This window comes from Mesoplodon mirus (assembly GCF_964341445.2).
Source record: "Mesoplodon mirus genome assembly, chromosome: 9".
In the NCBI taxonomy this organism is placed as follows: Eukaryota; Metazoa; Chordata; class Mammalia; order Artiodactyla; family Ziphiidae; genus Mesoplodon; species Mesoplodon mirus.
In genome coordinates this window covers 59,704,413-59,724,347 of record NC_138985.1, presented here as the reverse complement: position 1 = coordinate 59,724,347, position 19,935 = coordinate 59,704,413, and the positions used below count along the sequence as shown (strand labels likewise).

The window sequence follows — 19,935 nt, the reverse complement described above, 5'->3', positions numbered from 1 at the left end:
TTCACCTGTCATAGCTTTAATATATTTGGTCTTTGAGTCATGTTTTGCTCTAGCATATGCTTAATTATTTCAAATTGCTTTTATTCTTTCATTACTAATGTTATGACTATTATTGTATAATATATGTATAGCATAATAATTAAAGAAATAAGTTCTCATAACTATTATTTTCCAGATATTTTTGTAATTACATTGCAAATCTTATTTTTGTTCCAAGATTTGATTCTCAGGGAGAGGGGAGAGGATATGATCTGGGCTAAGTCTTAGGGAAGATGCATGGAAATTAGCCAGGAGAGGTAGGTATTCAGAGAAAAGGAGAACATGTTCCATGCAGAAAGAAGAGTAAAGGCAAACGAGAGAGTGAGAGTTCATAGCATATCTGAGGAGTTTCAGAAAGCTTGGCTTGACTGGAGAATAACAGGGAAAGAATGGAGTGATCTAGGCTATAAAAGAAATAATTTTAAATTTTGATCAGGAGGTTGATATGGTTAGATCTGTGTTTTTAAAAGATAAATCTGGCAGCAAAATACAGTATGGTTTGGGTGAGTCTATAGGATAGGACATCTGTTTAAAAGGCTGTTGTAGCAATATGGCAAGAGACGATAAGAACTGGGCACAATGAAAGTGCTCTCTTTGTTCTGATGTTATCCAGCTTTCTCTCTCTCTCTCTCTCTTTCTCTCTTCAGACCAAAGTTTCCCCTAGAAAATTTTCTGGTCTTTATATCTGTATCTCTGAACGAAGGGTAGAGAACCTGGTTTATATCACTTAGTTATTCTAGGTCTTAATTTTCTTATTTGTAAAATGATAGTTTCCAAGATCCTTCCCATTTCAATGTTCTATGGAAGTACCTTGCCGCCAGCTGAGAACATTAACCATCACACCAGCCACGTGTGAAACTAATGATACTTCTGGATTCTTCACTTTTCGCCCACTTAAACTAGTGTATTGGGTTTCCAAGTGATTTAAGAATATTCTAGACATAGTGCAGTTTTTGTTAACTTTATAAGACAACTTTCTACTTAAAAGATACAGAAACTTTGTGATGTGAGACCAAATTAAACAAAGGACTTAATCTTGCAGGTTGGATTTAAGCACCATATATTTTATTGTCTTTGTTGTTTTGGAAGTGCAACATGAAATATTGGTTCACAAATATAATGCCTATGTCTCCAATACTTCTCTATTTTTAAACTTTTTCCAGTAGGGATAAGAGTGCCTAAGGATTTATATTAGCTTAAGAACAGCTTCTTTACATCTGTATCTCTGAAGGAAGGGTAGAGAGGCAACAGAATAAATATATAAAATGGTGTCTGTAATATTTTATTATGATGACACTAGAGTGGTAGCCATAAATTGTCATCATCTCTTAGGAATACATGAAAAGAAACATGACATGCAATTCTCTTGTATCCAGTCTCAATTATATAAGTGCATCATAAGTTCTCAGTTCTTATTCTGGATACACTGTTCAGAATTTAATTGCACATGTAAAAAGTTTTAAAGCTGTTATTTTGTCCATAATTTCATATGCTCCTATCATAGTTAGTGCCCGAGTTAGTTGGTCTCTTAGAGCAGCAGTGGTTACTGACAAGTTGTTATTTTCCGTTTGCCACTTATCAAGTGTTCGGTGGACTCTCTCACTTAATGAAACAGTGCTGAAAATTTTGAAATAATAATTATTTTAATTATCAATTAAGAACATTGTTTTAAACTACATCAGTATTATATATCTAGGTTTTCAACCTAGTTTACCAGAGTGAAGTGAGGATTAAATTAATTGGTGAAGATAGTCTATATAAAAATTTAGCACAGAGTTTGGCACATACATAGTAAGTGAATGTTAGTCCCATGCCATCCCTTGTTTCCTTGAAGAAAATCAACAATTCAATTAACATTTGATTCTAAGATTTACTCAAGACCTCAAAATAATTGTGGACTATTTACTATAAACCAGTACATTACTGCTACAATGCTACATGCTTCATAACTTGATCTCATGACAGCTCTCTTAGATAAGTCTATCCATTTTACCAGTAAAGAAACTGAGGCACAGGTAAGTTAGGGGACTTATCCAGGATCACAAAACTATTTGGGATTTAAAGCCAAGCAGTCTATCCTCAGAGTACTTGCTTAAAACTACTATACCCATATGGATCTCAAATATATAATAAACTAAATCAGTCTTTTACAGCAAATTAGAGTTCATGTTAATATGAATGTTTCAAAACCGTGTACTATCAATATGATATAAATCAGAACATGAGAATAAGCTTATACTACATGTTGTCATTCATACATACCTCATTGTAGACTTATCAGTTTCTGTGATTGCCAGGTTTAGTTTTTGACACAAAAATTGAAATTTTGTTTCAGTAATATTGTTGGCAACTATCTTGAAGATCTTTGCTAAGATTTTCTCTACATTTGAACATAAAAGAAAATTTAGGTCATCTCTTTTGAAAAACATACTCTATTCTGAGTTAATATTATAGCTAGGTTTTTTACTTCTGTGCTGCTATAAGATGTACATATCAAATAAGATTGAAAACTAAAGTGCAGCTCTAACACACAAACTGAAATTAGAACCATTTATTCCATTTCTTCTAAAATCTGAATAACCCTAAACATAAATAATATAAAATGTCTATTTAACATAAAATGTCTATTTAAAAGGCTATTATAAGGTGATCATCAAACCCTTTAATTCTTTCAGTATTTGAAATGAATTTAGCTCCTTCCTTCAATTCTGACTTTTTAATATGCTCCTTTGGGTACCATCCTGAGAAACCAAGTTCAAATCTACTATAAATATGGTATATATATATATGCTTACTTTATATTCACATCACTTATTTAATGAATGTTGGCTTAGATATAAGTAGAGTATTTTTAGTTTATAAAAAAGCTTCTAGGTAATTTGAACTAGATCCATTTTTTTTAGATCCACTTTTTGTTAACCAAGGTAATTTGAGAATTTTCAAGAACCAGTCATCTGCCACCCCTCTTTAATCATCTCAAATCTGTTCTATGCTTTCTGTTTTTAAATTTTTATCCATACCATTAATCCCTCAGGCTAGATTGTATGCTAATGATATAATTGAAAATCCAATCTCCTAAGTGAAATTTTAAGGAAGAGACCCCATGTTCTTTGTAATTGCAGAATTAACATCTCCTATGATGACTTCCTTTCCAATTTCTCTCGGTACCAAGCCTGCAGTATGAAGGCCCCGTGGGAATAAAGAAAGGAGATAAATGGCTTGGATTCTCTTGTTTTTGCTGACTTTCATATCTTGTCATTGCCCATTGAACTTTCCCCAAAGAGGCTAGAACCACATGAATCTTCCTTCCTCAGGAACTTGAGTAACAGAATTTTAACAAGGAAGTTCAATCATGTAACTTTACAGCCCTTCTCTAAAGTACTGTTACCTAACAGGAATACTTTATAGATCCTTGGAAACCTCTAAAAGCTTTGTTTTATAAAAATAAAGTTACCATTAAATATCCCCTTTTTTATGATAATTAGCAGAACCAACTTGCCTAGCAAGTTAGAGAAAACACCTACAGTGACTTTTTATTGCTTAGGTTCCTTCCATCCGTGAGGCCCACATCTTGCAAAAGCTTCTGTATGGTAGCCATACATATTGTGGCTTACAGAGGACTGTACATTTTTAGTGACCATCTCAATAGATTATAAGATTATGATGATATAAGCCTCCTGATTACATAGACAGGGTCCTGATAGTTGTATATATTCTCTTTCCCCAAATCTGGATCATTAAATTGATTTAATACTTAAATACGGCATTAAATTGGAGGACCAAAATCTGAATCTACTCTGAGAATTGACAATGAGCGGCAAAGTTAGAGTCCCAGAAAAAAGGTTAGTTGTTGGGAACCCAAACCCAGGGAAAGAACTGGATGTTGAAACTTCCATCCCAAAGGCTTGGAGAAACCAGTCTCCGTCTGGTCCGGTGAAAGGGCATTTAAAGAAAATGGACCCACTCTCTGAAGTAATCAGGAACAACCAAAGGAGCTCTTAAGAACAGAAGGAATGAAGACTGCCCAAGGATTATAGACAGGTGATCATAATGAGCCAAGAACTGACTGGCATCAATGTAAAGGATCTATGAACTTCCTTCAAGGAAAAATACAACTTTTAGAACAACTACATATGGTGATCAGAACTGATGAAAAAATCTGTATGTAGATTCTCTGAGTTTGGCCACAACCATGATGAAAAATCTCTTGAAGTACATTGAGGCCAGTAGGTGGGAAGGAGCTCACCTGTGACTTAAATTTACCTGTTTTCAATGGTTCAAGTTGTGTAGACCCAGATTAAATAATCAAAATTACCAAAATAAACTCCTAGCTTTCAGAAAAGGGTAGATGATAAATATTTGAAAGTCTCTGCCAGATTGAAAGCCTCTGATTAAAGCAAACTATTTGTTAATTTATAGATGCCAGAAAATGACTTGTAAGCTAGCCAATCACTCATCACCTACCATCTCTCTCATCTGCCCTCTGTAGATAGCACGCAATAGTATACAATTGTTTTCCTTTACAGATTTCCATTGGAGGTCTCAGCAAAGGGTTATCATCAAAATTTATCTCCTTCAGTGAAAAAAGCTTGTAGATACCAGTAGGCAGAGCTGTCAGATTATTTCCTAGTAGAAAAAAATTATAATTGAATTACATCCTTCTGTAAAAGAAAACTATAGAGACAAATAACAACTTTGTAAAGGGCATCTACTGTGTCTCACTGACAGTATCAGAGGAGCCTCACAATGCTGGCAAAACGTAAGTTCTTACTGTTGTCCACTTGCTAGGAATGAAAAGGAGAAAGTATAGAAACAGAGCAATGATTCCTTTTTTCTCATAGAGAATGACAAAATGAGAAGGTGGCTTTCCTCTTATAATGCAGGAAAGGACATAACAGAGTAAGTGAGATGGTAATTTTTTAAATAAACTTCATTTGCAATAATTTCAGATTTACAGAAAAGTTGCAGAAATTGTATAGAGTTCCTGTATACTCTTCATCTAGTTTTAGTTTTCCCTGATGTTATCATCTCACATTATTGTATTACATTTTTAAATCAAAGAAACTTTAACATCGGCACATTACTATTAAATAAACTTTGGACATTTTTGAATTTCATTATGTTTTCCATCAATGTCCTTTTTCTGTTCCAGTATCCATTCCAGGATAGCACACTGCATACAGTTATGTCTTCTTGTCTGTGACAGTTCCTCAGCCTGTCCTTGTTTTTCACGATCTTGATGGTTTTGAGTAGTACAAGTTAGGTATTTTGTAGAATATTCCTTAATATGAGTTTATCTTGTGTATTTTTTCATGAATAGACTGGGGTTATGGGTTTTTGGAAAGAATACCACAGAGGTGAAGTGCTCTCATCACACCAGAGATACCTGACATCCACAAGACATCACTAGCATGTTAAACATTATCCCTTGGCTAAAATAGTGTCTTCCAGGTTTCTCCAATGTAATGTTTTGATTTTCTCCTTTCCATACTCTATTCTTTAGAACTGAGTTACGAAGTCTGGTCCACCTTCAAGGAGTGAAGATTAAGCTCCAACTTCCCTAAACATAACTTTTTTCAAAACCACCTTAATCTGTGGGACTTCCCTGGCAGTCCAGTGGTTAAGACTTTACCTTCCAATGCAGGGGATGCAGGTTTGATCCCTGATCAGGGAGCTAAGATCCCACATGACTCGCGGCCAAAAAACCAAAACATAAAAACAGAAGCAATATTGTAACAAATTCAATAAAGACTTTTAAAATGGTCCACATCAAAAAAAAATCTTAAAAAAATTTTTTTTGATCTTTAAAAGAAAAAACACCTTAATCTAACATAAACCTGACATAAAAAGCAAAACTGTGATAACTGACAAAGTAAGAATTTGTAATCATTTCAAGAGGAACTGGCCTAAAGTTTGCCTTTGTGCTCTTTATATATTTATGGTTGTATTATTTTAGCCAAAATTAAAGGAACCTGGTTCCTTTTAGTGAAGAAAGGTATTTAGAAACCAAGATCTGGGTACTAGAGTTGCTCATTGCTTCTTGGAGTGTGTGCTGCTTCTGACTTAAGTATATTCTGTCTCACTCCCTGATATCACTAGCTCTGGGGAAAGCCAGTTGCCATGTCATAAAGAGGCTCATATGGCAAGGGACTAAAGCATGCTGCCAGTAGCCACATAAATAAGCTTTGAAGCAAATCCACCAGCCCTAATCAAGCCTGGCTGCAGCACCAACCAACAAGCTGGCTGCAGTCTCATACAAGACTCTGAGATAGAACAAGTCAGCTAAACACCTCCTGGGTTCCTGACCCTCAGAAACTGTGTGAAATAAATATTTTATTAATTTAAGAAGCAAAATTTTGTGGAAACTTGTCACATAACAATAGAAAACTGATATAACAGCTAACGGCTAAAAGTACTGAACTGAGATCTAAGGAGCTGCCATTTGCAGGGAAGGAGTTTGTATTTTTGGTCCAGCAACTTAAGTGCCTGATGAAGCAACAATAGCAACAAAAACAAATATTAACATTGGAGAGAAATAGAATTGATTATAGAGTTCAGGATTCAAAACAGAGAAAAAAGAAAATGTGGCTCACTCCCAAGAGAAAAAAACAACTTAATTGCTGTAGTTAGCATATAAGAATTTTAAAGCAGCTAATACAATGATGTTCAAGAATGTAAAGAAAGATATTCTTATAATGAATGAAAAGAATAGGAAATCTTGGAGGAGAAATATAAACTATAAAAAAGGAAAATGGAAATGCTAGCACTGAAAAATTCAGTATCTGAAATTAAAAATTAATTGGAGAGACTTAACAATAGAATAGAAATGATAGACAAGTCAGTAAACTTGAAGGCAGATCAATATGAGATGCTGAAAGCTCTGTGTACACACACACACACACACACACACACAGGGAGAGAGAGAGCACTTTAGGGATTTGTAGGACAATATGTAAAGGTAATTGGAGTAGAGAGAGAAAATGAAGCAGAAAAAAGTTTTGAAGGAATAACGGTTAAAGTCCCCCAGTGTAGTAAAATACATGAATATACAGACCAGAAACAGCAAAATCCAAGCAGTATAAATAAACATGAAAAACACACCTAGAATGAATGCCACAGAAAATTCAGAGTAGGCCTCTCAAAAAATCAGCCCCTGCACTTGAAACAATCAAAAGCTGGAAAGGGCTGATAGAATCAGCTTTTTCAGAATTCTGGAATTTAATCCAGAATTTTACAGTTACTAGGATACTGCTCAATGAAGAAAAAGGCAGGAGAATTTTGGTAAGAGAGCACTGTGGCTTTTTCACTCGTCTCCATACCACCCTCCATTTCCCAGCATGGCAGCAACAGCCGTGGGGAGGGCAGCCTGCATTCCTGGTGCAGCTTGCTGGTGCCAGAAAGCCAACATGGACCTTGTTCTTTTAATACTGAGCCTTTGCATTTTGACCTGTCTGCTGATTCCCTGAGGGACTGACACAGAGACTGACTTTTGTTTTGCTCCCCAACTCAGGATGGAGCTGCCTTCCTGAGTGGCGAGTTGTTGTCACATGTAAAGACACATGTCTGAGCCTACCTGGGGCAAGGAACAGCAGACAGGGAAAGCAGCAAACAGATCCAAAAACTCAGGAAGGAGGAGGCTGAAGAGGAAGTTTCCTGGGGGAATAAGGGCTCAGAAGGGCCGTGGCCTATCCTGGGGGAAATGGAGTACAGTAAGCATATCCAGGACTGAACACATGCACAGAAGAGACCTGAGAGAATCCTAGGTTTGCTCCTGTGGTGGATTTTTGGGCTTCACACAATCAGGAGAAGAAGGCTAAGGCAGAGTCATAGGTGGCCTGACTTAGCATTGAAGTGCCCCAGCATAGAGCTAAGCTGCAAAGACTGGGAAAGTAGTATTTTCTTTTATGGCTCTAGGTATTGAAGGACAGAAGAAGATATCCATGCAAATACTAACCAAAGAGTGGGGTGGTTTTACTAATATCAGATAACATAGACTTTAAGTCAAAAACTGTTATAAAGGACAAAGGACAGTATATATTGTTAAAAGGATCATTACATTAAGAAGATATAACAGTTATAAGTATATACATACCTAACAGCAAAGCCCGAAAACATATTAGACAAATATTGACAGACTTGAAGGGAGCAACAAGTGGTTCTACAGTAATAGATGGAGACTATAATACCTCACTTTCAATAATGGATAGAACATTTAGACAAAAGGACAGTAAGGAAATAGGGGACTTGAACAACACTATAAAGCAACTAAACCTAACAGACATACATAGAACACTCCAACAGCAGAATACACATTTTTCTCAAGTTCACATAGAACATTCTCCATGATAGACCATATATTAAGCCACAAGACAAGTCTCAATAAATTAAAATTGACTGAAAAAAGTCATACAGTATATCTTCTTTGACCACAATGGAAAGAAACTATGAAAAGTAATAGAAGGAAAACTGGAAAATTTACAAAGTTAAACAGCATACTTTTAAGCAACCAATGTGTCAAAGATGGAATCAAAAAGGAAATTATAAAATACAAAGAGATGAATGAAAATGAAAACACAATAACCAAAAATTATGGATGCAACAGAAGCAGTGCTTAGGATGAAATTTATAGCTGAAAAAAGAAGAAATATCTCACATTAATAACTTTACACCTAAATGAACTAGAAAAAGATAAGCAAATTAATCCAAAACTATCAGAAGGAGGAAACAATAAAGATTAGAGCAGATATAAATGAAATAGAGAATAGAAAAACAATAGAATCAACAAAACCAAAAGTTGGTTCTTTGAAAAGATCAACAAAATTGACAAACCTTTTAGCTCAATGGACTAAGAAAAAAGAAGCAAGACTCAAATTACTAAAATCAGAAATGAAAATGGGAACATTACTACTGATTCTACAGAAATAAAAGATTATAGAGTACTGGGAACATTATTATACCAGCAAATTGGATAATCTAGCTGATGTGAATGATGGAGTTAGAATTCTAAATAATGTCCTACTTCAAAATCTGTGCTTTGAGGAAAGCAAGGAATTAATCTGTAAATCCCTTTCACTGGTATAATGTCTCACATTTATCAAAATATTTTCATAAGTTTTAACTTATATTTCCACGATTCTATGAACAAACAGAAGTTATAGCTTTCCTATCTTGCTGATGGAAAAACTGAGGTTCAAAGTGGTTATCTATCTTCCTAAATCCACTAGCGTTAGTGACAAAGGGGACTAATTCTCAAGACTGTATATAAATGTCTTTTGTCTGAATAATGAAGATGCTACCAGCTTTCAAAGTCTCATTCAGTCCAAATCTATGACTTGGGTATTCCTGTTAGCTTCGTTTCATGAATGGAGGAAACAGATTCTAACTTCAAATCTGGCAAGGAAAGCTGGAGACTATGGGCATGCCAGTTGTGTAGCGATTATCTCTTAGATCCAAACCCATCTCTGTGGGCTCCTTGACTGTTTTTCCTTGAGTGTCACACCAGCAACACGCTTTTACCCCACCGGCAGCAGTTCCTGCCCATAACAGCTGAATGCAGTTTGCAGTTTTCCCAACACTTGCAGAACTAGCTCCTTTCTCTCTCTCTCACACACACACACTCCTACACAAACACACACTCACCACCCCCAAGCTCAGAGGAACAAGCACCAGGCAAGCAGTACTTCATCCTCAGACTTCCGGGTTTCACCACTGCGTGACCCCTCCTCCAAACTTCTAAGTTTTAATAATTCCAACTTCTTTACTTTATTCCCTCAGCCATAAGATGGTTATTGCTTCCTGCCATTGCTACTTTTGTGATAACCTTAGGATTCTCTCTTTACCCTTTTAGTTAAACAGTTAATAAGATTTTACTTAGTAATTAACTAAGGTGTGGTTTCTGTCTCCTGACTGGATCCTGACTGATACACTTTTCTAATTCTGATAGGGACTAACAGAGAACTGGCTAAGCTTGCAGAAAAGTCTGTGATCTTCCTATTTTGTCTTGATTCTTGTACTAGAAAGCCTTGAGAGAACTATGCTTTCTATTGGTAGTTGTGTTCTCCAGTGGGCCAGAAGACTCTGGTCAGCCTTTGTTTTTTTCACGCACAAATAGTAGCTGAGTGAAGCATGTCCTACACTTGGACAAAATCGATAACCTCCCTAAAAAACAGTGAAACTTTGCCAAAATACAAAAGTGGGACCAAAAACTTAAATTGCAGGGCTGAGTTATTGTACCTTATTGCAAGTGATTGCAAACTGATGTATTACCTACATAGCCAGCTTACTAGGAGTTCTGGGGATTCAGGAAACAAATGCCAGTTGCATTGTATCTACGTATTGATATATTTACTGTAGGTTTTACTGTACTACTGGCACTAGTGCATCCAAAAGATGAGTTTGTGTTTAATCTAGAAATCCTTTAAATTTAAGAAGGTGCGGGGCTCTGGTTACAAGTGCTACTTTCAACTGAAAGCTATAATTTTAGAAACCCAGATGTTTATGAGATTAGCTGGTACAACCACTATGGGCATCAATTTCCTCATATCAGGTAAAGTTGAAGATGTACATAACCTCTGATCCAGTGATTCTACCTATACTATATGCACTTCGAAAAACTCAAGCAGATGTATACTAGGAACATGTACAGGGATATTTATAGTAGCAAACAAAGTGGAAACAACCTAATTGTCTATCAACAAGATAATGGATTCATTGTTGTTTAACCATATAATTGAATATTATACATATTATGCAACATTTAAAATGAATGAAATAGGTCTACGTATACATTGACATGGATTAACTTTAGAAATATGACAAATGAAAAAGCAAGTTACAGAATGGTAAATTACATACCATATAGTATGATAAGATATAATAAAATTTAAAACTCTAAATAATGTTACTTTGTTATAGATATATATATGTATAAAAGCATGGATAGAAAAAAGATATACATCAATTTCAGTACACTGGTTACTTCTAGTTTGGGGAGAAGTACAAAAGAAGTTTCAATTCTATTTTTAAAAGATATACATCAATTTCAGTACACTGGTTACTTCTAGTTTGGGGAGAAGTACAAAAGAAGTTTCAATTCTATTTTATTTCAGTCAAAAATATCTCAAGTAAATATCACAAAATATTAGCATTCCTTATACCTGAGTAAGTACATAGGTGTTTATTATTTTTCTGTAAGTTTGAAATATTTCATAATAAAAATTAAGAAAAACACTAGTCTAGCTTTGGGAATTCTGATATTTTTAGAGTGAATGATTTACTTTTTTTGTTGTTGTTATTGAAGTGATTTACTTTGTAAAAGAGTGTACGGTATTAGAGTATTGTAGGGTGTAGGAGTGGGATTGGGGAGCCAGCAGAGAAGGAAAATAGAGAAAATGCTGACCTAAGGTTGTGTAGGTAGGTGTGTGAAGAGAGAGAGATGAGGTCAGGTTCACAAAGGGAAGAAATAATGAATGACTGGGTATAGGCAGAGAAGACAGAAAAGAAATGAAAATGTGTGCAGGTTCCCTAGCTGGATTATAACCTCTTTTAGGGAAGGAACTGGACCTTATGGTTTACTCTCATTTTCTGTACCTGCACTAGCCATTTCCTTCCTATGGGCACTTAATACATGATGTTGACTGTTTGCCATTCTGTCTTGTCAGCAAAATTTGCAACCTAGAAACCGAAACTCAACTTAATTTATTATGCTTATTGGTTATGCTTGACACTCACCACTCAAGTTTAGTTGCTGGAGAGCATTTAAAGATAGAAAAGATGGTGGCAGGTATCTTATTTGATTGTTGTATGCATTTAAACTAACCAAACCTCTCAGCTCCCCTATATTTCTTGGCATCTCTCTGATTGCATTATTTGAGATATCAAGTCCTTTAAGTTGAGTCATATTAGACAGCTCTTCCGGAAGTCTTGTTAACTGTAACAAAGATTAAACAATTATATTTTTAATAAATATTTCTATGACTAAAAATTTTTCTAAAATAAAATGGAAGGAGAGTTTTTTGGCCTAAAAAGGATATATTTTCATTATGTCACAAAGTCTTTGTGATTCCCTTGCTTAATAAAACCCACAACAAATTGTGTAGCATGCAGGTATTTCCCCAGTCTGACCAGTGCTACCAATTCAATACTGTGGCTTGCTAACCACTTTCCTCACTCTCCCAACACTCAGTGTTCGTTGCCACCTTATCCCTTTCTTCCATCCCTAAAGCTTACCCTGCTTTGATTTCTTCTCCACCCTGAAGTCTTTCTAAACTATTCTCTTCCATATTTGATCTCTTTACTTCTACTCTTATTAACATTACTTTTTATTAGTCCCTTGTGTGTTCTTCTTGGATTTTTAAATGACATGATATATGTTTTATACTTTTTGTATACATGCTCCCAATCATGATGCATTTTGAGTAAGTGCTTAGTAAATTTCTTTATAATGGCCACACACAGTTTGGCAATATAGCCTCAAATGAAAATTCCTAGTATGAAAAGTATTGCAAAGTAACAGGAATTAAGATACTCTGCTAAGGCAAAGAAAAAATATGCATTGTCAGAAAAACTAAGGCCATCACAAGTGGCTTTTGACATAAAGGAAGTTCTATGAGTGAACAAACGAGTTTTGAATATATGGGCCCCTCAGAAATAATCAAACAACAAGGTGAATACTGGATATTGTGCTCAGTGTTCTTCTATATATAAAAGAAGCATAACAGACAATCCCTAACTTCAAGGAGATTAAAATTTAGTTCAAGGAACAAAATACACACTTATGAAACAATTAGGAATCAGCATTAATCAATAAGTAATTCAGTGCTAAAATAAAGTTTACAATAATATATATAGAGAGAAGTTTAGTGAATGTGTATCAGTACAAATGAGAGAACTAAAAGAAAACTTCATGTAGCAGGTGGGACTCAAACGACCTTTTAAGAATGAATAGGATTGTACAGAAGTTACAGGACACTTCAGGCAAGACAAGTATCATGCATAAAAATGGCCAGTGAGAAGCTGACCAGTAAAGAGAGGTGATAGGAAGCAGAGGGAGATATATTTAGAGAGGGAACATGGAACCAGCCTCTGGCAAGGCTTGAAACCCGGACCTATGGGGTAGGAGTCAGATCAAGACAGATAGCTAGGTCTATAATTTGGCATTCCTTCAAACAAATATTCTTGAATTACTTGCTCAACATTTATTAGAGGAAGTGCCTGAGAACTGTGTGATGATAGAGCTACCATGGAAGGGAGACTCCTGTTGGGCATCCTTCACTCAGCAAAATAAAAGCCCTGTGATTAACCTGACTCATCTTCAGATGACTGTTTAGTGAATATATGCTGTTATATAAATTAATCTTTTGAGCATATTACCTCCACCCTAAGATGGTTATCAAAGTGATCTTTCCAATGATAGAGAATATTCCTTTTGAGAGGAGTTCTGATAAATCATTTTTCTCATCTGGTGACCTTCGAAATGATGGGGTTTTTTTTGTTTTGTTTTGTTTTTTTTAAGATGTTAGGGGTAGGAGTTTATTAATTAATTTATTTATTTTTGCTGTGTTGGGTCTTCGTTTCTGTGCGAGGGCTTTCTCTAATTGTGGCAAGCGGGGGCCACTCTTCATCGCGGTGCGCGGGCCTCTCACTGTCGCGGCCTCTCCTATTGTGGAGCACAGGCTCCAGACGCGCAGGCTCAGTAGTTGTGGCTCACGGGCCTAGTTGCTCTGCGGCATGTGGGATCCTCCCAGACCAGGGCTCGAACCCCTGTCCCCTGCATTAGCAGGCAGATTCTCAACCACTGCGCCACCAGGGAAGCCCCGAAATGATGTTTTAATGATGTGGAATGGTGTCTTTGGCATTGACCCACCCATCCAAGGAATCTGGATTCCTTAGAATGGTCCTGTGAAATGAAGTCTGATAGTTTTGACAGGTACTAAGAAAAGGAAGGAAACTGAATCAAAGAGAACAACAAGAGGTTCCTGGAGTAGTCTAGGCATGAAGTAAATGATGAGACAATGGAATGATGAGACAGTGACATTGGAAAATGAGAGAGATGATCCAAGAGCTTTTTCAGAGAAACAATGAAATCGTTTTGGTGTAAGATTCGGTATAACTGGTGATGGTTCCATGATTTCTAGATTGGCAGGTCTGAAGAAAGTGGCATCACAAACAAAAATAGAGAAGTTTTTAAAGGAGTTGCATTAGAAAGAAAGATGAGTTTGATTTTGAAGTTATATTGACTTTGAGACAATAGAAGAATAGAAGAACAGGGAATTTCCAGGGAATCTGTGGGACTACAGCACTTGGAGAGATTAGCTCCAGTTATGTAGATTTGAGAGTCATGTGCATGCCAAAGTCTAGGAAGGAGTTAATAGAAAAGAGAAAATTAAAGACACAACCTTGCAGACTTCCACAGTAAGATACAGGAGGAGAAAGTGAGAGGATTATGAATCAGCCAAGAAATTCATTGATGATTATAATGCAGAACTAAAGCATGTCTTTTAGTACAAGAGCAACGTTTAAAACACAACATGTATCATTATTCATTCCATCTACTTAAGCAAGTATTTTCTGGAGTAGCCTCTCTGGAATATGTATTATATAGCAGGCATTAGGTTTAAAAAGGTCAACTTTTTAACTTTCAACTTTGGGAAATGTGGGTTAAATAGAGACAAACTGATTTCTTCAGTGCAGGACCCTTCAGAGCTTTTAATGTACTGAATCCATTGTGATTCTCTAAGAGAGGAACCCAGTGCCTCTCAAAACTCATGGGACTAGTGTTTTAGGAACAGACTCTGGGAAATCTTGCTCTACATAATAGTCCCGTCTCTATCAAGGTACTTTAATTGGACTGTGATGGTCAAATTAAAGATTGCTAGATAATAGCTGTGTCTTTTTCACTCATTTACTGAGATCTTAATATATAAATCAGTGATGCTTTGATTTAAAAAAAATATTTCCATAAAATTCAGTCAGCATTGAGTAAAATGAAATGCTATAAGAACACTTATACGCATTGATCTAGCAATTCTTTAGGGGAAATTCCCTAGGGAAATAGTAAACTATGAAAAAGGCTATATTTATGAAGAAATTCATCACAGCATTATTTATGATGATAAACAATTACAACATCACTAAATGCTTAACAACAGAGGTTTAGTTACATAAATCACGTATTGGTTATAACAATTATTGGGACGATTATGTTATGTCATGGGTAAATTCTTACATGTTAAATGAAAATAAAAGACTTTAAAATTGAGTGTACAGTATTTTTATAATTGCTTATAGAATCATATACATAAGAAAAAGCAAGAGTGAAAGTAAGTTGTATCAACATATGACCAGTAGTTATATTATGATGGTATGCTTGTGGAATTTTTTTCTTTTTCTCAATTTCCCAAATTTTCAATAATGTGTTTATATTACATCCATAACTTTAAACCTCCTTTCACAGTTAAACTGAAATAAAAATAAGTCTATAAAATTGTCAGCTTTAATTACTTGGGATTTCATTTTAATGAAATATTTTCCTATAAACCTCTTGTGTTGAAAAGTTTATTTGTAAGCCGCATTTGAGGTTTTAAAAAAAAGCCTATCCTTTACAAAATAAAGTATTCCAGCTAAATTAAACACACACACACACACACACACACACACACACTCACTCACACACACACGGACACTACAGCTTAGATTCTGATCCCCTTCTGTCATGCCTTCCCCACAAAGTCCTAAATATCCATCTCTTACCTTTCTCCCATTTATCTGGCTTATATTCAGCACTTCCAGTGATTGAAGTTGGCAAAGTTCCATAGGAAAATATATAAATTGATTGCTTGAGATGTTTAATTTCAGGATTCCTTTTAAGTTACAGATCTCTGAAGGAATAGTCTGTATTTGGTTTTCTGAAAGATCAAGTACTTGCAAATTTTCTAAAGTACACACTTCTATGGGGAAAGTTTCCAACTTATTACAGCATAAAATAAGAACACGGAGCGATACCATATTGGAAATAGATGGTTGAATTTTCCTTATTTTGTTTTTACCAAGATCAAGGTATTCAAGATTAATAAGAGAACATAAGTGCTCAGAAAATATGAGGAGTTTGTTTTCATTAAGTTCTAAATGAAGCAGTTGTTTACTGAAAGATATATCTACAGGTATTTCTGAAATATAATTTCCATTAAAACCCAAATAATAAAGAGAATCTAAAGCACACAAACCTAGTGGAAAATACATTATTCTATTATAACTCAATTCAACTTTAGTTATTTTTCTGCAGTTTTTTATTTCAATAGGAAAGTCTGTGATTAAATTTCCTGAAAATTCTAGGCTGAACATATTATTAAGATGTGAAATATATTCAGGTATTTTCACTATATTATTTCTGTTTATATGGAGCTTTCTTAAATTTTTAAGCTTATGGATGTTCTTAGGAAGTTCTGTTAACTTATTATCACTAAGAATAAGGCATTCCAACATTATGCAGTGGGAAATTTTCTCTGGTATGTCTTTCAATAAATTTTTATCAAGTATTAGAATCCTAAGTTCCCTAAAATTCTCAATTTTGTGTGAAATAACTTCCAATTTATTGTCTGTCAGTTGGAGTTCTTTCATTTTGAGCAACTGAAAAATTTCCACAGCCAAAAAGGTAAGTTTATTGTGATCAAGTAAAAGTATTTCTAAATTTTTAAGTTCCTTAATTTCTTTTGGTAAACTGTTTATCAGGTTTCCAGAAAGGTTTAGTAAAATTAACTTTGGAAGGAAGCACAGTGCTTTAGGAAATACTGTTAACTGATTATATTCCAGATTGAGAGCCCTCAAGTTTTTCAAACTAGACAGAGTATCTGGTATATGTCTTAACTTATTTTTAGCCAAATTTAAAATTTCCAAGTTTCCAAGACTTTCCAAGCCAGAAGGAAAATCCTCAATGCAATTGTTATTTAAAAACAGTTGCCTGATAGTCCCAAGCTGTGATATTTCTTTAGGGATATGTGATATTTGGTTGTGACTGACATTTAATAGCTTTAAATTATGAAGTAACTGAATTTCAGATGGAAGTGATGATAACCCATTTTCTTGCATGGATAGAATTTCAAGTCCTAGCAGATCACTGGAGTCTGCCCCTTTAAAACTTTTGATTTCATTCTCATCTAAATAGAGATATTTTACATACTTGATTTTTAAAATGTCCTTAGGGAATTCTTGTAAACCCTTGGCTTTGAGGTTAACTGTAAAGTTATCTGATCCTAAGCCAAGTCCTTTCTGATTTTCTTCAGAGAGTTGTGGACTAATTTTTTCTAATGTTTCATGAGTTAGGGAGTCAACGAAAGCCTGATATTCAGCACTCATCTTAGTTACTGATAATGATGAACTTTGTGAAATTTCACTTTTTGACTGCAAGCTGTCATATGTAGCGATTGTTTCAGAAAATTGAAGAGTTTTCCTTTGTTCTTCATTTCTCTTAGACTTACTTCCAGAGGAGGATGTTGATATATCATCACATATACCTAATGTATTTTTTCTAGGACACGCTTTACAAATTTGGTTGGAAGTGGTCCCATCAGAAGCTTCCTTTAGAGAGTTTGATGTTTCTTTAATAACTCCAGATTTCTCCAGTAACCGTGATCTAGATTCTTTCCTAAATTGACTAGTGAGATCCTCTAGCTCTTCTGAAGTACCCTTCTTTTCAGACATCTTATTTGCTGATATGTTTTATACCAATACAAGATTGCAATTCAATTATAATTTTCATGTTTCATATTTTCCTTTGAACCTACAAAACAAATGATATCAAGAGATATAATAAAGATGTTAAAATTACAAATGAATTTTAATGCAACTTTATTCTATAATAAGTAATTTAATAATTATTAAAATACATTTATAACTAATTAACTTATATATAATTTCTGGCTAAAGATAGTTTATTGATTGCATGCATTTATCACGATACTCTTGATACCACATTAAAATTATAAAAAGGAATTAAAAAGATCAAAGAAAATGAGAAAGGATACATAAGAGAATGAAAGAACTCAGCAAATTTTTGGAAGATGGGATAGCCAGTGGCCCCCCGGCCACATGCAGAGAGTACCATTCTCATTGTGGATATTGTAGGTTTACATATGGTATTGAAGCGTCTTGTCCCAACAAATTCAGTGCATTATGACAGTTCTCCAATAGGTGGAAGTAAAATGCCTTAAAGAAGGGGATGCTTTCTATAAAAAGTAGAAGTAAAACAACCTTTTCAAGGACTAACGCCTGACTTTAAGTCTTTTGTTTGACTCTTGAGGAACCTGCACAACTAGGCAACACCCTTCTTCAGAGGTCTGGATCCCATCTCTGTAGGTCTCTCCTCCAAGTTTGTAGTTTTTAATAACCCAACCTCTTTGCTTCGTTCCGTCATCCCGAGGGGTGGTAGCTACCTCCTGTATTTATTATCTCTATGTTACTGCAGTTCCCCCTCTACCTTTTCAGTTCTCCAGTACTTGTCTACACAACTCCCTATATTTACTGCTCCTTCTTTTTATTATTATTATTTATTGAAATATGGTTGATTTACAGTATTGTGTTAGTTTTCAGGTTACAGCAAAGTGATTCAGTTATATTTTTCAGATTCTTTTCCATTACAGGTTATTACAAGATATTGAATATAGTTCCCTGTGTGATACAGTAAATCCATGTTGCTTATCTGTTTCATGTATAGTACTTTGTATCTGTTAATCCCATACTCCTAATTTATCCCATCCCCCACCTTTCCCCTTTAGTAACCATAAGTTTGTTTTCGATGTCTGTGAGTCTATTTCTGTTTTGTATACATATTCATTTGTATTATTTTTTTAGATTCCACGTATCAGTGATACCATATAATATTTGTCTTTATCTGACTTGCTTCATTAAGCATAATATTTTCTAGGTCCAACGATGTTGCTGCAAATGGCAATATTTCATTCATTTTTATGGCTGAGTGATACTCCATTGTGTATATATATCTTCTTATGCCAGTCATCTGTTGATGGGCATTTGGGATGTTTCCATATCTTGGCTATTGTAAATAGTGCTGCTGTGAACACAGGGGTGTGTGTATCTTTTCGAATTAGAGTTTTCGTCTTTTCCAGGTATATAACCAGGAGTGGAATTGCTGGATCATATGGTAGCTCTATTTTCAGTTTTTTAAAGCACCTCTATACTGTTTTCCATAGTGGCTGCACCAATTTACATTCCCACCAACAATGTAGGAGGGTTCCCTTTTCTCCATATCCTCTCCAGCATTTATTATTTGTAGACTTTTTGATGATAGCCATTCTGACTGGTGTGAGGTGCTACCTCATCATGGTTTTGACTTGTATTTCTCTAATAATTAGAGATGTTGAGCATCTTTCCATGCACCTGTATATCTTCTATGGATAAATGTCTATTTAGGTCTTCTGCTGATTTTTTTATTGGGTTGTCTGTTTTTACTTATTTTTTCAATGTTGAGTTATATGAACTGTTTGTATATTTTGGATATTAACCCATTGTCCATTACATTATTCTCAAATATTTTCTCCCATTCTGTAGGTTGTCTTTTCATTTTGCTGATGGTTTCCTATGCTTTGCAAAAGCTTTTTAGTTTGATTAGGTCCCATTTGTTTATTTTTGCTTTTATTTCTTTTGCCTTGGGAGATTGATCTAAGAAAATATTGCTACAGTTTATGTCAGGATGTCTTGCCTATGTTCTCTTCTAGGAGTTTTAGGGTGTCATGTCTTATATTTAGGTCTTTAAACCATTTTGAGTTTATTTTTGTATATGGTATGAGGGAGTGTTCTAATTTCATTGATTTACATGTAGCTGTCCAGCTTTCCCAACACCACTTGTTAAAGAGTCTTTTCTCCTTGGTATATTCTTATCTC

At 34.9% G+C, this 19,935-nt stretch overlaps 1 protein-coding gene across 1 annotated transcript; it reads right to left on the bottom strand.

Moving 5' to 3' along the window:
- Window positions 1-1,469: 1,469 nt before the first annotated feature.
- LRRD1 (leucine rich repeats and death domain containing 1) lies at window positions 1,470-17,736 on the bottom strand (the record flags this gene model as incomplete). The annotated part of the gene is made up of 5 exons (XM_082632213.1): window positions 1,470-1,656; window positions 2,302-2,419; window positions 4,504-4,665; window positions 11,770-11,968; window positions 15,790-17,736. The coding sequence occupies 5 exons, from the start codon at window positions 17,734-17,736 to the stop codon at window positions 1,470-1,472; spliced, it is 2,613 nt and encodes an 870-aa protein (XP_082488339.1).
- Window positions 17,737-19,935: the final 2,199 nt, after the last annotated feature.